General features: G+C 43.5%; 1 protein-coding gene across 1 annotated transcript in view; it reads right to left on the reverse strand.

Annotated features, from left to right (window-relative positions):
* Nucleotides 1–526: 526 nt before the first annotated feature.
* The window catches only part of MYH7B (myosin heavy chain 7B), an 84762-nt gene continuing 67832 nt past the window's right edge, over nucleotides 527–17456 (reverse strand). The window contains exons 33-42 of the mRNA XM_069652259.1: nucleotides 16213–16337; nucleotides 15372–15487; nucleotides 14030–14222; nucleotides 13034–13237; nucleotides 11089–11214; nucleotides 9939–10109; nucleotides 8988–9092; nucleotides 4784–4879; nucleotides 4136–4270; nucleotides 527–665 (exon numbers count right to left, since the gene is read on the reverse strand). Coding sequence (XP_069508360.1) covers nucleotides 654–665; nucleotides 4136–4270; nucleotides 4784–4879; nucleotides 8988–9092; nucleotides 9939–10109; nucleotides 11089–11214; nucleotides 13034–13237; nucleotides 14030–14222; nucleotides 15372–15487; nucleotides 16213–16337 — 1283 coding nt within the window. The 3' untranslated portion in view covers nucleotides 527–653. The remainder of the gene's footprint in view (nucleotides 666–4135; nucleotides 4271–4783; nucleotides 4880–8987; nucleotides 9093–9938; nucleotides 10110–11088; nucleotides 11215–13033; nucleotides 13238–14029; nucleotides 14223–15371; nucleotides 15488–16212; nucleotides 16338–17456) is intronic.

Consider the following 17456-nt stretch of genomic DNA (forward strand, 5'->3'; position numbering starts at 1 on the left):
CGGAGGGAAGCCTTCTGCCATGACTGCACAGCTCAACTACTGCACACATGTAGACTATGCCTGACCCTTCTCAGCGACCAGTGTGCCAACACTCCCCACTGACAGCGTTGATCGGGTGCCTCTCAAACCCTTGTACATCATCTCATCAAGCAAACTCTGAGAGCAACAAAGGAGAAGGCCTATAGGAATTCACCCTCACTACCAAGACTACTAATTTCAGGACCAGGCAGACCTATACCTGTGCCTCAGTGATCACTGCAGATATCCTCAGGGTCATGTAACTGGCAGAGGTGCACTTTATAAAGCCCTCCATGACTTAACACGTAGACCTGAAGCTATTGACCGCCATTGCAGAGCCCAGAGAAACTGGGCCACTGTCATCTCGCGGCATCATGTTGGTGCATCGGTAATTGATTAAATCATAGATCTGCTTCAAAATGCACGTGTGTGCTATCGTCTGTGGGCGTAATGACAATATCAGTAAGATAGTCTTCACTCTCAAATAAACAGGCACACTTCTTGTCGGTTTCGGTAATTGCATTTATTCACTCACTAGAGGTCCAGTCACAGCTGTTGCAGCTGTTATGGTTTGAAAATCTACACAGAAAGTACATGGAAGAAGGAAGAATGGTCCAGGAAGACTTCAAGCTCCTTCACTCTTCGTGCTGTGGAGACAAATCACGGATAAATCAGAATTCAATGGGACAAGCAGCCGTTACAATACAACATACATACAGTGCTTTGACAGGCACCCGAAATCGAAGTGCGAAGGTGGTGCTCTGGGTGTGTGTGGCCTCAATGGCGGCGTAGCCTAACGGGTGTTCGGCGCTTAGGCAAGTGCTGCCGACCCCCACCAGGCATCCTTTTGCAGAGACCATCACCCTCGCACTCGAGATGAGATGATCCGTGCTTTATCTTTTGGCTAAAGGGATGCCTGGCGAGGGCTGACGCCACCATTAAAGAATGAAAACTTTGGCGCCGACCCCCATCAGGCATCACGTTAACCAAGAGATGTAGGGATCATTGTCCTCACACCCCGGCCCACATAAAGGCCTACATACACGCACATGTTCAGGAGGGTGAAGATGTGTGAAAAGCCACAAAAAATAAACAATGTTTATGTGGGTTTTGCAACATCTGCACTATTTTGGTCAAATTCACTGAACAGACAAGGAACCACAATGTAAAAACCAACTTCATGCATTTCCCCTCTCTGTTTAAGGAATCGACAGGCGTCTTTGCCCGCATTAGTAGTATGATTTTGTGGATAGGCAACAATCCTCATTTGACTCTGCCTGCTTTTAGGCATGTGCTAAGACCAGGCGGACTCTTTAGGGATCCACAGTACTAGCGGATGACAGTACCGATTACTGTGTAGGGACTACAGTGAAGATCACAGAGTATTAACTGCATGATGCAGTGTTCGGTACTGGAACCCAGGGTACACACGGGATCCGTTACCTAACACCACAGCATGCATTCAATCAGTCAAATCATGCAGAAGTGGTAGCAGTCGGGCTCTTCCCAACCGATTCTCCGCTGCAACAAAAATGAAGATGAGATGCCAATGCTCATCACTCATGAACCGTGACAACCTCCTCACCCCCACTAAAAGTGAAATAAATGCAATATTACACAGGGGCCGAGATTAGGCCTAATCATGGGTAAAAGAGTGTTTGCCACCTAAAGCGTAGGTTCGTTAAAGTACACACTCAAAAAATGTCAGTCTTGTAGTTCATTCATGTAGTGATTTCAAAAAGTTAAAGGCAGTGCCATTGACTGAGAATTTCTGATTGACGTATTGTATATGAAAGGAAGGTCTATTTTAAGCGCATCTAACTGTGTAGTAACTCTACCCGCCTAACCCACGCTGAGGTTGAATTTGCATGGAGCAGCAATTTTAAAAAAAAAGCACTGTGCTTTTCCTCAGGTAGTACGCAATATACGGCAATATGCAACAGTGTGGATTATTCATGACTTTATTTAAAACATATTTATACCATATTTTGATGTCCCTGTGTCTCCATCCCACGAAATAATACATTACTGCTGCCTGGAAGGGTAGCCCCCATGGTAATCTCCTCCCGCCATGCTCTCAATCCCACCAGGGACCTGTTCCCACATGGCCCATGGTCACAGAAAGGACAATGGAACTCTGCACATACTTGTGAGCACAGTAGCTTGGCGGCCATACAGCGGTCCTGGGATCCTTCCTTCCTTCCTCCCGGACACCCAGCGTTACTCCAGACAACATACATCCCCTAGTGATACTAGTGGCAACTTGGCAAGTAAGGGTCGGTGGGAGACAGTGCTTCTCGACTGCTTTCTCCTGAAAATCCCTTGACATTACCCGGGAGTATTCCTGACGTGGTGACGTCAGGAAGGGTAAAGGGAAGGTCTCCTGTCTAACAGGCAGGCTGGCGGCCTTTGGGCGGTCTAGATCGCCAACATTTTGAAAGGTTTTCTTCTTAGTTCTGGCCCTTAAGTAATGTTGAGGCAGACCACACAGAGGGCGTGGTCCGGAGTGCCAGCAGTAGTTTTGGGGTGCAGGGGCAGAGGGGAACGAGTAAGCCCCCCCCTACCCATTTAAACACATATAGCCCCTTTGGCAACTTTCAATAAAATTAATGCTGGGAAAAGAGTCAAACTGTTGCATGTGATTTTATCAGACCTAGAAAACATTGCACATTAGAGCGATGTTCATTTTTTCCCACTCTCCAGCATTTTCCCCACATGTTCGAGTAGTGGAGTTTATTTATGTAATTAGTACCAGGCGAGAGTCAAGCAGAATGCAACACCCATTCTGATTGGCTCTCGCCGGGTCGTTACCCGGCCGAGAATCCCTCGATTCTGACTTCGACCTGCCCGGCAATATGGCAACATGTACTGCTTTAGGGACACAATGTAGAGCCAACAGGGGGCCTGCCTGCCCCCTGTTGGTAGTATCGTCTACATCTGCCTCCTATTGCCTTTTCCTAGTGCCGGCGCTCCTTTGAGCAGATGTCCTATGCATCATGCAGATTAGAAGGGAATTATATTGAGTCAGGTACTTGAATATGCTTTATGGAAAAAGGAATGTCCCAGGCACATTGCAGAAAGGTGTTGGACATCTGTTAAACATATATGTCAACTCCAAAAGCACCCTGTAGCACATCTGCCTGTACCAAATTGTATTAGCACATAGAGATCGTTATTGACTTCCTCTAAGAAAATCGGAAGGTCCAGGGGGCAGTCAATAACTACTGGTATTTATCGCTTTCTGAACATTGTCTTCAAAAGCAAATATGGAAATACCATGCAATTTCTGGCAAGACTTTTTTCACCAAAACACTTCCTCACCGGGAAGACCTTTTCCTACAACATTCTATTTGACACACAAAAGCGAAACCTAAAACATGGGAAAATGCTTTCACTTTCTTAAAGAGAAATCGTTTAGTTTGACAAGACACCTAATGCCTGCTCATGTTAAACCCACTCCAATTTAACCAGATTTGCAATTAAAATGCTTAACATGTGCAGGCAATTTTATTTCAATATTACAAAATAAAAACCCATTTAATTTACTACCTTATTTTGTTACTTTATTCACTATTACCGTACCATTTTTACTTCACCACCAAAACTTCAAAACATGTATTGCTATTAACCTTATGTGCTAACTTGTGGCTTTTGGCTGCTTCACCTAGGTCCATAACTTGGTGGCAGGTCATTATCCTGCAATAATTACACCTTGCTCAGTCTATAAGGCTATAATAATTAAAGAGTGCACTTTATAAAGTTATTCTTTCCTACCCACAAAATTAGCATAGGTTTACATAATGATTGCACTTTACTTAGCTTGTATTATAATAAGTTCAAAAAAATTGTTTTTTGGCATTATTGTTTCTAGATATTTGGCAAAAATCTGAAATCCCAAATTCGCAATTATTGACTAAGTCGAAGCACTCTGGTTTGCATTGGAATCAAGACAGGCATATGTTTGCTTCATACTCTCAACATTTGGGTTCCATAAAATGCTTCCTCAACAACATGCTCAACATGCCTTTTCACAGAAGTCCTACTTTCTTTGTCAAGGCTGGGCAACCTGATCATTTCTGAGCTTGGCTTATCTTTGAGGGGAATTTTGAGTTCTTACCTTGGCCACAGCCTCTCTAGTCCGGGAGCGCAGCTTGTTCACCTGGGACTCTGCAATGTCTGCGCGCTCCTCTGCATCATCCAGCTCGTGCTGCACTTTGCGGTACTTGACCAGATTTGAATTGGCTTGTGTCTCCTACAGAGGATTGTAAGAGGGTAAAAGGCAACACGCATCAATCAAAGTATGTCTTCCTCATCTGTTTAGATGGTATCTAACTGAGCATTTTATACAGAGCAAAAAAGAGACATCACATTCAATGTAAACTTTACTCCAGCTTGTGATCATTTACCTCCGATAACATTTAAAATTGATGTAAAAAAGGATGAGTGGTTGCCCAGGAAAAATCCTGAAAAATATATCCTGGCAATGACTGGGCTTGTAGAGATTTTGTTCTTCAAAATGTAATGCTATTTTTTTTGCATCCCTAGCAAATGGAAACACTTAATGTTTAAGCCCCTGAATTAAGAGCCTCAATGAAAGAGGAGCTGGTGAATGTGAAATGGGATGGCACAGGTAGGTCAGTTCCAAGACCTTACCACTGTGCTAAGGAAGCCCTTACTATGGAGAGCATCCTCATTCACGAGGTGTGTCCAGTGAAGCTGACATGAAGTGTTTCTGCACGCTAAACTGCATGGATTGCATTCTTACCGCTTCCTCTGATTGGCGCTTGTAGCTCTTGACTTTCATCTGCAGCTTGTCGGTTAGGTCCTGCATGCGAGCGAGGTTCTTCCTGTCCTCCTCGTTCTAAGGGAAATAGTGCATGATAAAGTTTCATTCTTGGCATTTAAACAATCATAGAACTCGGCAAACAAACTCCCTGTGAGAAATGCGTATTTCATGGAGATTTCATTTTAGGATTGGCATATTTCTCACATATCCTATTTTGCTCTTGTACTCCCCTTTGTTCCACGTCTCATTAAAATGTACTGAAAGAGATATTTTTTAACTTCGAGTACCAATACATTCAATATTTCTAAACCTCAGAATTTATGGGTGGGAATGGCAGCAGCGAATTTCCCAGAAGGTTGGGTATACCGTTAGATTAGGATATGAAATCCAAAGCACTTATTGCATATGCGCTAACATCTTGGATCAGGGCTGCAGGAAATGGGGCTTCACAGACTATGGAAGACCATCAGATGTCCGAGGGTGGAAGACTGGGTGTAAGTATGATATCACTGTCAAGGCATGAGAAGAGCATCTACACTCAGCAGGGAACGTTCTGTGAGTATAAACATGTTCACCAATCCCTACGCTTGAAGGAAATATATGACAGGCCGTAACCGGTCCTGGCCACTGTCTTGTGTTGTTTCCTCCCTTCTGTGTTTTTGTTTTTGTATGCATGTCAAACATTTGGGGTATCTTAAAATCTGATGTCAGAGGGTGAAGATGATTACGTTAGTAAATTATTTGATTGTTGTTGGAATACGAGTGTACTATTTATGTTGCCATTTCCGTACTTTATCCAACAAAAGTTTAATCACACATTTTTGTTGATCTTCTACCTTCTAAAAGTCATAACGTGTAACTGTAACAGTAGTGTCTGAAGAAGTGTCTCTGTACATTTGAAACTTGCCGCTCTTGAACTGCAGTTTACGTTTTTGTTTAATTTAAACGGAACTAAAGTGCATGTCTTAGACCACTATAATGCCAAAAGAGAAGCAAAGGCTGGCCCATACTAGGGTGACTACAGAATGTACATCCTAGGTGATGTTCAAGAGCCAGCTGCTCCTTTTCAGCATGCTACGCAGGAGGAGGAATACGCAAACATTTTTGATCTTAACACAAAATTGCTTTCCACAGCACAGCGTGTTGGTATTTTAGAATGAGGGATACAATTATTGTGTGGAAAATCAAATTATGAGTGTTAATAAAATAGGATTTCAGTGATGTTGAGAGGGAGACGCCTCAGTATGTATCTCTCTTGGGAACCATAGCAACTTTGATATCAAGTTTTCTTTCTTTGCACACTGGTTTGGATGCACAGGATAAGACTTTCCAAAACATTTTCCGAAGTGTCCTGCTACCCTGCAGAGCAGAATGCTACTGGCCAAGGCACGAAATCCAGTGCAAAGACTGACCTTGTACTGCCTTCAACACCCATGCTATTTCCCTAAACCTAGTCCAGAACAGAGGTGATTGATGGTGTCAAAGGCATTTCATAAATTTAGAAGATTTGCAAAGATTTCTTCCTTTTCAATTACCATTGCATCATCTTTAACACCCAAAATGTGCTTAATCAGGGATGGAAGCCTGATTGCACATCACAAAGCAGGGTGTGTGATTCCAGGTGGTTCTCAAAATGCCTGATTGTGACCTTAACTGGACGCTAGACAGAAATGGAATTGTTGCTTAAAGTTGAAAATGTGCTCCACAGGGGGGAGAGGGGTAGAGGGACGCTACATTAAGTGAACTAGAAAATCCAACTGGATGGGTAACCAATCCAAGGCACATTTTTAACTATTCAGTTCATACAGCCTCATTAAGAGTTTGGTGGCATGGGGGAAAATGGCAGCAAAATGACAGTGAGGGGTTTGTATGCTCAGATGCGGTACATCAACGAATACAAAAAGATCATTAGACTAAATTAACAGAGCTATCAATTATTTACAATAAGTGTATTAAATGGCAGATAAATGCAAATTCAACTTCTATAGTTCAATTGGCGTAAATCCGCGTTCGCTTTCATTGTATATCAGATGTCACTCGAATCCCTTGGCGAAGTATAACTACATATTTGATAGCTACCTAGCTATTGTTCTTCATGTTTTTAGTAATAGCCCAGTTGTCCCCAGATTTCTCAAAGATGCTTGACCATCTCTTTCCTGGCCGCTAATAAAAAACATGGATACACGTTTTTTGTCCGTGTATCTCTATTCTCCACCTTTTTATATGAATGTAACAACCACAACAAAAACGGTACCAAACATTTACTTTGTCGTTCACTGTGCGCCACAGATCGCATTAACAATAAAGTGCTGAGAGTCGATTTGCAAACTGGGTCAAATGTTCATTTTTATTCCAAGTTGCCTCTCTTTGGAATTCTATCCCTGCCTCTATTAGAAAGGTTGATAATGATCTACAATTTACGAAACCACTGAAAACATAATATTTCCATCTTGTCTCTGCACAATTTAAATTGCAGAGTCTGAATCGCCCAGCAGCAAGGTGCCCTTGAGGTCTTAGATTGTGCCATAGAAAACCCCCTAATCTAAAGAGGATGCATTGCTTCACAGTTTTCATTTAGACTTTCACTTATCCTTGTACTCCAAAATGTTATCCAGTCTGCTGTACAAGAAATAAATAAGCCCTTTCTTATGTCACCTTCAGAGGTCCCAATTGTTTTATTGTGAACAAGCACAATTATGGGGCCGTGCCATTGCCCAATTATGGATGCCTGATCATATTAACCTATGAGAGCGATTTTAAAACTTCAGGGATAAATTTATATTGCACGATAATCATTTTTCAGAAATGTGGCCATTGGGGAAAAACAGCTGTTAAATCGATTTGGATATTTTGATCTTTTGGATCAAGTCTTAAAACCTTTACTCTTTCAGGGAATAAAAATGTCAACTTCTTAATGAATCCCACAAGTAAATTAACCGGCTTCTGTCGCCAGATTTGGGATGGAGTTGTGGGGATAGTCTAATATTAACTCCATCCAAGTAGTTGAGAACCATTTTTTTTAGTATCTTGGGGCCTGCCCTCCTCTACTCTGAATGTTTGGGTACATTTAGAATTGGGCTGTAAATGAATTGGGGATGTGATTTCCGTGCAGCCTATCTTTCATTGGTTCAGGTTATTGGGCAATGAAAAAGCAGTCCTTACCCACGAGTTCATCAACTTCATGATCACCAAAGATATTGGTGGAAAGGTTCTGTGGTTGAGCCACATTAAGGAACAAATGTCAAAAATTAACATCACACATATGTATCCACCTCTTAATGTTAAATCGAAGGGGAGTTAAGATTCTTGACTAGCCGTTTTCATGATCATGTAGGGTCAATGAGAGAGAGCTTGGAGCTGTTAAAACCCAAGAACAGAGGGCTATTGATCGTCATGTATTCTGGCATACAGAAGTACTTACTGTGGGCTGAGTCACCAGCGGAGTGAGTCATCATAACAAGGGCAAGGTTTGACTGTTATGTTAAGGGCGGTGGTGGCAGCATGGTCTGGGGCAATTGATAATAAGTCTTGTCCTCTGTGATGCCCCATTTGTTATTTTTTTTGTCCGGCCTACGAGAGAGTGAGAGGTTCTTTGCTATGCCTTTTTCTGCGTGAACTGGGTTTTGTGCAATATCGACCCGCATTTACTTTTTTCTTATAAGCCGATTCTCCACATGTTGGGTGGACGACCCTTATCGTACATAAGAATAGCACTTTATATTAGAAAGCGTCTGCTTGGGAATGTGGCATGAAATGTGGTTTTGTATGGTTGTTAAAGATTTTATGATATGACTGATATGTCATTTACATTTTTTTTATTTTTGACATCTGTATTGTTATGTATCTTATCCTATTTTCATGAAATGAAATGTGGGTTTGTATGTATGGCTGCTAAAGATTTTATGTTATGACTGATATGTTTTTTTAAATGTTTTGTTTTTGGCATCTGTATTGTTATGTATGTTATCTTATTCTCTTTGCACTGTTTTTATGGAAAGTTTTGTACATCTCTGAAATAAACATTATGATGATGATGAATTAAGAAATTGCTTTTTTTCTGCCCAAATTGCCCTAGTTGGTGTCTAGAGTGTTCCTAACCTCAGTGTTTGGACATGGGATCAGTCTTGTAGTTGTTAGGCCCTGCTGTGTGCTGGAGCGCAGTGTCCAACATTTTCTACTGTACCTGGTATGTCAGCTCCTTAATCCTCCTCTCGTACTTCCGGATACCTTTCTGAGTCTCTGCGCTCTTCTTCTGCTCAATCTCCAGCTCACCTTCCAGTTCTCTAACCTGAAGACAATAAAACAATGAAGGGATGAACGTGTTCTGGTTAATTAAGAATCTACTACTGCATACAAAGAGGGAGTCATCTCTAATCAAGTACTTTATCTGTCAAAAAAAGCATGAACATGAATGGGGCCTAAATTTCAGTTTTAATTCTAATATGTTCCATAATTTGGCAGCTTTTAAGGCGTGTATTGTATGTGCATGAACGCATCCAACTGAACTGCATGACCATAGTGACCCCTCTCTCTCTGACACACACAGACACAACTGAATTGAAGCACAATCAATGGCAAACTGTCCCCATCTGTCAAACTTTTAATAATCGGCTAAACACATAAGAAAAGAGGTGCACTTTAATATATTTGGTGACAAGGATAGTCTCTCTCTCTCTCTCTCTCTCTCTCTCTCTCTCTCTCTCTCTCTCTCTCTCTCTCATATCATTGCGTTTCATTTGAACTTCATTCTGTGAGATGAAGCTCTCACTTGGCACCTGAGTGTTTCGATTGGCGCTTTGCCTCACTGGCCAAACATCCATTTCAGTGAAGGCATTCACACGCACGTCTATTGTTTTCTTTCATCTGTGTTTTTGCTCTACTGGTTTGAAATGCGTTCTAAATTTTTATACGCTTGCCTTCATTTTGAATTACACAACCTTTTTTCTGCCCAACTGTTTGGAAGTTCTTTTTTAACTTTGACAAACTTACTGCAGTGTCCGGTTACCTGATTTGCATGTACTCTAATTACTCAGAAGTCCAATCCATAGTTTTGCACACCCACCTTGGTCTTAAATTACTGATCTCTTTTGAATCCAGTTGGTTGGACGACCATTTGAAAGACTGACACACTCACCTTGGTCTCAAGTTTCTGGATCTGTTTTTTGCCTCCCTTCAGCGCAATCTGCTCGGCCTCATCCAAACGCATCTGCAGATCCTTGATGGTTTGTTCCATGTTCTTCTTCATCCTCTCCAGATGAGCGCTCGTGTCCTGCTCCTTCTTGAGCTCCTCTGCCATCATTGCCGCCTAGAGAGACCAAAGCTGCTCAGTCAAGGCGTTTTAACCCCCTTTGTAGAAACACCACCAGTTCTGCGCATCCTGCCTCTGCGCCTGGGCCTCAAGCTCTGGGAACACTAACATGTGACTATTACAGATAAAGCATTAGCAGGACTGAGGGAGGGGAGCCATTCAATAATAACAGTAAACCTAGTACTGTAACCTGATGAGATGGCACACTGTTGGTTAAGAGACTGGTACCATAGAGTAAACTCTCACACGTTATTGCCACTGTGCAGGTGGGAATAACGATCTGGGGAGCCACAAACTACATTGCTCTGTTTCACTTACAACAATTTGCATTTTTTTCTTTCTGTCCGCTAGTAAATAGAACTCAAGGTGTGGTTTTTAATGGTGCTCTGACACTGTACAGCCTAAGCAAGTCAGTGATCCTAGGTCTGTAAATATTGTGTTTGTCTCTGTACATAATTATATTCACTAAATCTGCTCTTAGACTAACTCTATAGATGTTGACAACAGGCCTACTGCTGTCACGTGGGAGGTTTTCCAGTCTTAACCCAGCTCTTGAACAGTTTGCTGGTGAGTGTCCCTACATTCTGGGGTTTAATCCCGATTTCCCATGCAGTTGTTTTATTGTAGTGTATTGGTCTTGATACTGCTAGATGGAGTGCGCAGTTTGCGAACAGACAACTTACATGTTCATTAAGTGGAATGAGTGTGTAATGTTTTGGGAAAAATGTTCTAATGATATAAGTGCTCCGCTACTGGAGATGTCTCCACTGGTCCACAGGGGTGTTGCTAGCTCTGGAAAAGACCCGGCGCTATGCTGATGTCAGGACTGTCGGGACTGGGGGCTAGCTAGCCTTTTGGTTGTAGCTCCTGAGATTCTATCCGGGGCTACAACCAAAAGACCAGGGGCTATAGCCCCCTTAGCCCCCCCCCCCTAGCAACGCCTCTGCCACTGGACCTGCCACAAGGTTGTTCTTACATCTGTGATGGCTTTCTTGGCCTTCTCCTCGGCATTGCGGCATTCCTGCAGAGCCTCTTCCACTTCTGAGCTCAGCTGTGAAAGGTCAGCATCCAGTTTCTTCTTCTGATTGATTAGACCCGTGTTCTGAAGAAGCAAAACAGGATCAGCAACTCCACCAAAATCAGAAACACCAAAAGGCAATTCTAAACATATAAAGCATTAGTTAGCCTCATAGTCTGTTCAAGAGTCTGTACTTATCCAAATCAACAAGAAATAGTAATGGCAAAGGTGCTGATTTTATTGACAACCCATTTATAAACGGCATGTGGGTCATTTCTATAGTGTAGATGTTGTGTTTATTTGCCATCACTCTGTATTCATACTTTATCAGATTTGCAGGCGTATTTCTTAAGTGAATTGAAGCATGGCTAGCTAAGATATACAAGAGTCGGATGAACGTGCATTTTCTTTATTTAGGGCCCATGATGTTGCCAGCTACTGACAGATTATTTATTATTCCTGTGGGTTATCAAAACCAGTATCAATATACCTACCAAGGAATTAACGCAGGAATAGTGTGTATGGGAGTCGAGGGCGAGAGAATAAGTAGGGCCTTCTTGTTGCATGTCAAAACTGCCACGTCCGTTTTGTCACACCATTCCTGGGGAATGTTTAGAAAAAAGGGACCTGGTGGGTTTGCATGCCACATATGCATCTTTGGATCAGAATTCCTATTCGCGCATCCGACCAAAGCATGTTGGATTGTCTTCTGGGCTCTGTAATTGGCTGTCAGAAAGAAAGAGAGCAAAGAAGGAAAAATGGCCATGTCCATCAATCCTGGGAAAAGCACTGCGAGGTGCTGTGACACCAACGCTGGCTGACCCACCCCAGTTTGCTCTCCATCAACACTGCCTGTGGAAAGCACACTGCTCTGGCAGCGCTCGGTGGAAACAGGAGGAAGAGCATGGCCGTCTTAGACATATGCAATGCAAAGTTAACACCTGCTTTGCAATTTCTGCTGGTCTCCTGAAACAAAGATATAGAGTTCATATACTACAAACGGGCAACAAATCGTGGACTGAGAAGTTGGCACCTCGATGCCAGTGTCCTCAAAAGCCCTCTTACGCGGAGGGGAAATGTTGATGGGCAACAGGATTTGAAAGACGAGGCTGGCGAGGCCAAAATAGACCTAAATTGTGTTAGAAAATCGATGCTGTGGGAATGTAAGATTAGTTTGTGAGTGAGAAGCGCTCTGTGGTTTATAATTCCTTTAAACACTCCAACAAACTGTCCTATGTGGGCCAAAGTCAGAAGCACTAATGTTAACTTGACATGATCAATTTGGGAGCAGACGATTGCACTTTCTTCGAAAAGGAGCGATGTCCATTGCAGTCATATAGAAAAAATGCCACAAGTCCCACTCTGGCTTTAGGGAGGATGGCCAGGTGCGGATTAGCAGACCCTAGTACTCTTGGAGGTCAGGGCATTTTAATAAGTTACAGTGATTAGATTGAGGCTAATGTAAAAGGCAGAGTAGCGTGGCATTGATCTGGCCTCCACTTGGGAGTGGATATTGGGCTCTGAGAGATGGAGAGATGGATTTGGATAGGATATCTATATATCCAACCAGCCAATCTGTGTTTTTCAGGCATCAATCCACCAGCATCTCTGACAAATTGACAATCTTTTATATGATGTCAAAAGAATCCCTAAGACATGAAGTCCATTATTAAGTGAACTGAGGTGCTTCAAATTCGTGCATGTAATCTCTGCTCTTGTCTCAAAACTGAGAAAAGGCAACCATCCCTATGACGACCTTATGTGCCATACATCCACAAAATACTTGGCAAATTATAAATCCTTGTTCTGTAGTACATTGCATTGCCACATTCTGGGAAGCTTGGCTGTTGATTTTATATGCCTTGCTACCTTCAACAAGAGAACCATCCGGACGTGGTCTGACCTGGGAGTGCAACAAGTTGACTCTCTCAGTGGCCTCCAGGAGTTCTTGCTCGGCAAGCTTTCTTCCCCGCTCTGCCTGCTCCAGTGCAGCTCGCAGCTCTTCCACCTCAGCCAGCAGCAGGTTGTTCCGTCTCTCGAGAGCAGCGGCCTGCTCTTTCAGGTCATCGTTGTGACGGAGCGTATCATCCAGCTCTATCTGCAAGTCCTGCAATCAGAAATCACATGTGCCAGTCAGTTAGGAACCACCCTGTTCAGCAATAACTACCTTCATCACTGTTGACGAAGATAGCCAAGTAAAAAGTGTGTTCGGAGAGAAAAGCGGACTATTTGAAAGCATGCCTGGAAAACCAAAAGAGACAAATTTTGCTCTGCACTGAAATTGCTGATTTCTGGTAAAAATCTGCTTGCTTTGCCAATTTCGCCCACAGAATGGAATTGGGCACTTCAGCTGTTTTCAATGTCAAAGGTTTTGTTTTTTGGCCATTTTTTATTTTGGCACCAGAGATTTTAGCCAATTGGGGAGGCACACAACATTTATTTTGGCACCTTAATTGACTTGAACTCTAGGCACCCTGACCAGAATGCCCAAAAGTGGAGAATCAGTTAAAAAATCTGCTTTGCCGCCAAGGCGAAAATGGTGGCCTATTTTGCCTATTTCGCTGTAATTTTGCCCACCCCTAACATAGGCTTTTAAAAACTGTACCACAAATCCAAGCTCTATATGTTGCTGGTCACATTTCCATGTAGAGAAAGAGAATGGATAGGGGTTGGTCAATTCTCTGGCATCGTAAGAGGGCAGGGAGTAGATGTGACTATGAGAGACCTTTCAGCTCTGTTTTTAACAGAGAATACGTATCGCATTGTACATCAATCCAAAAAATTAAGTCTCGCCGCAATTTTTTTCCGCAGACAAAAGAGCTGGCTGAGGTAACCGATCATCATATCAAAAAGGAAAAGGTGCCCAGGAGGGCGAGGGTAAGAGTCGGGAAAAACTCACCTTGATCTGCACTTGAAGGTTGCGGACGAGCTTCTGGGATTCAGCTGCCTGCCGATTGGCGTGGCTCAGCTGAATCTCCATCTCATTCAGGTCGCCCTCCATCTTCTTCTTGAGCCTAATGGCCTCGTTCCTGGCCTTGGCCTCTGCATCCAATGTTGCTTGCATAGATTCCATGGCTCGCTGGTGGTTCCGCCTAGAAAAGAAAGGGCAGGGGATATCTTTTCTATATAAATGGAAATGAGTGGTGTGTGGAAGCAGTTTGCTGGGAAGGCATGGTGAGTGCAACAGAGGTGACTGACTGATAGAAAATTGAAGGATTTTGCAGAAGGCCAGTGCCTCTGAACACCATTTGGGTTAGTGGTCACTCACCAGTCTGGCAGTATCTGATATGTTAGAGACTCTCCCTTAACCACACCAGATTTGGAGGCACTGAACTCTCCTGAAATCTTCTGATTACCTGATAGGTCAGCCCATGTTGCTAGTGTATGTACGAAAAGACCCCTAGAATGTAATATGCAAGCCCACGTTAACAGTCTAGTCTCGACATCAGCATACTACAGAAGACTGCTATGACAGATACGTCCATGTCTTATGGAAAAAAGCTGTGCGACAGTAGCTAGAGCCATAGTTGGCACAAAGATAGACTACTGCGGGAGTCTCCTGGTCGGGGTAGCTAAAGGTGACTGTGCCAGACTACAAGTAGTCCAAAATAGCACAGTCAGGGCCATAGTTGGCCTCAAAAGAAGAGATTAAATATCAGAGGCAAGAAAAAAACGACACTGGCTTCCCATTGATGCCAAAATGGAATATTGCTTGCTTCTAATTACCTATAAATGCCTGGCCGGATCTAACCCGTAGTAAAACACTGAAAAAGAAATCTGTTTTGAGAGTACTTATATCTAATGACACCAATTTGCTGTTGGTGCCAAGATCCCAGCTTACTCTGGTCAATAGAAGTGCCTTCTTCACTGTAGCACCGAGAGCCTGGAACGCTATTCCACCTGACCCAAGAGAAACCAAATCATTGGTCTTGTTTAAAAAGAAACTGAAAACATCTGTTTAGATACCCGTATGTGCTAATTGACGTCTTGGGCCTTGCTGCCTTTAATGTTATGTTTGTCCCTTGTTTATGACCCCTAAGATGTTGATAGTGGAACAATGGTTCCATGAATTGTAATCCAGACTTCCAATTTTAACCAACTGTGTGATCCTCTGCAAAGTACTATGTTCCCGTGCCCCTGTCCCCCTCCAGCCCACCCCGCGGCTGAGTTAATAGGCTGTGTTGAGAAACAATGAACATTTACATAGGACACTGAACCCACCGCCCATTGAAAACACCTACCTCAGGTTCTCAATCTCTTCATCCTTCTCTGCCAGTTTCCTGTCCACCTCTGCCTTGATCTGCGACAGCTCAAGCTGGATCCTCAGGGTTTTGCTTTCCTCGTGTTCTAAGGCACCCTTGTGTGAAAGAAACCAAGGGGTGAGATATTATCCAAACAATTTCAAACTATATCGGTAAGTCATCAACACCTCATGCCCCATCGATGTCTAGTGCAACAGGCTATAACATGTTTTCATGTGGAAACAATAGTGACATTAAATTCATACCTTTATTGCCGCTTGTGAATGGCGAACAGAACATCTAAATTGTTTCCCTCATTTTTACATGTATATACATTATCAATAGTGCGTGTTGCTTCTCTTCTTTCGGAGGGCTGCATATTCGTTCTGGTAGCACACTGTTAAAGACCAACCTCCCACCCCCTGTGTCGGAACTGTGGTGTGTGCCTTGCTCCAGCAGACGAAGCAAGGGTGCTTGTCTCCATTAAACAAATGCAAGCTTTTCTAGATGTGGCAGTGTTATTTGTGAAAATGTCCCTAACCCCCCACCCAGACCTTCAAATGAAAGCGAGAATGGGAAAAACACAAATCAAAAACTGATCAGTTCAAGATAATACTTTAGTGTAGCAACCCCATGCTTCTGTGACTTCGAGATGATAATAGGACCACTACAGAACTCATGATGTTTAAGAAACTACTAGACACCCCTATGTTGAAATACATCCCTCACTCCGTGAACACCCAGTCACTACCCACTATCACCATGGCATGCATCCAGGCCACCTGATGAACATTGACCAAGTCTAATGCTCATTAAGCAACGGTGGCCGCGGCAGACTCACCTCCGCCTCCTCGAGAGCAGCCTGGATATCGCTCTTTTCACTCTCCAGTGCTTTCTTCACCTTCTCAAGCTCGTGGATGGTTTTGCTACTGTTGCTGATCTGGTCTGTGAGGTCCGCAATCTCCTCTGTGCACATGAGAGAAAATGGTCTGCTTAGAACAATGGCCTGGAGAAAAACGGCTCTTCTGGGTTAAGAAAAGATGTCGGAAATCTCCCTTCTTCAGTGTCTGTCTTCTTTGCTGAAGAGGGGGCCAGCTTGGGGGACCCACTGTGGTTTATCTAACGGCAGATTTATGGCTAACCAGCGCAGATTCAAAATGTTCCGGGATCCCATGGGATCTTGGTAGCAAACAGAGAGGAGCTGAACAATTGTCAATATTCACTTCCACAATTGTGGCCGCTGGAGATTGAAATGTGACCATGCAGACCACTACATTCCGGAACCAGGTACCATTTTACAGGCTGCTCACGCCCACATCAACTCCTTCCACTTTGCCTACCTGCCTGTCAGCTATTATCCAACCAGCAGCAGCCGCCACCATCGGAACCCGGAATGCTCCTGAAAACTATTCAGTTATATAGCATGCATATGCACCCTACCAGAAGTGTGTGTATTGTGGTGCTTGGCAGGTATCGGCACCTGGCACCTAGCCCAGAACCCCTGGGCTGCTGTATCAAATCAAGGTTTCTACCATCTGAAAGGCATTGCCTCATGAGCACGTGGTCGGGGGCCCTCTGTAAGATGGGCTCCATTATTTCATAGCACAACTGATTTCTTTATTCACTTGCTTTATTGTTCATTTACCCTGCATTACCCAACCTTATCTGTTCTTACTATCCATTTTCTGATTGGATGAAAGAGGTTGCCATCGGGTTCTGCAGTGGAGGGGGGGAGTCAGTGGTATTGGTTCAGCTAAAATGTTCTAATTGTTGCGCTCTGTTACCCACTGTTTTTTTACTCCTGACTGTTTTGGTTTGGCTGTTTAGCTATACCTGCCATAGACGCTGGGGAAACCTTGGGCTTCATTACGAGTTTGCCGGTCCGGAAGCAAGGGTGTAGGTAAGCTGCTTGTTTGCCTGCCGTGGCTGCTGTGCCCAAGAGGTCTAACCCTGCTGGTCACAGCCGCTACGGTAAGCAAACACTTCATGGAAGCGCTGGCTATGGGAATGGGGACTTACAATTTACCAGCACCTGACTTCCCGGGCGCCAGTCTCGTCTGTAAGTTATTACGAGTCCGGCGACAA

This window comes from Ambystoma mexicanum, chromosome 3p, assembly GCF_040938575.1.
Source record: "Ambystoma mexicanum isolate Mex_15411 chromosome 3p, UKY_AmexF1_1, whole genome shotgun sequence".
In the NCBI taxonomy this organism is placed as follows: domain Eukaryota; kingdom Metazoa; phylum Chordata; class Amphibia; order Caudata; family Ambystomatidae; genus Ambystoma; species Ambystoma mexicanum.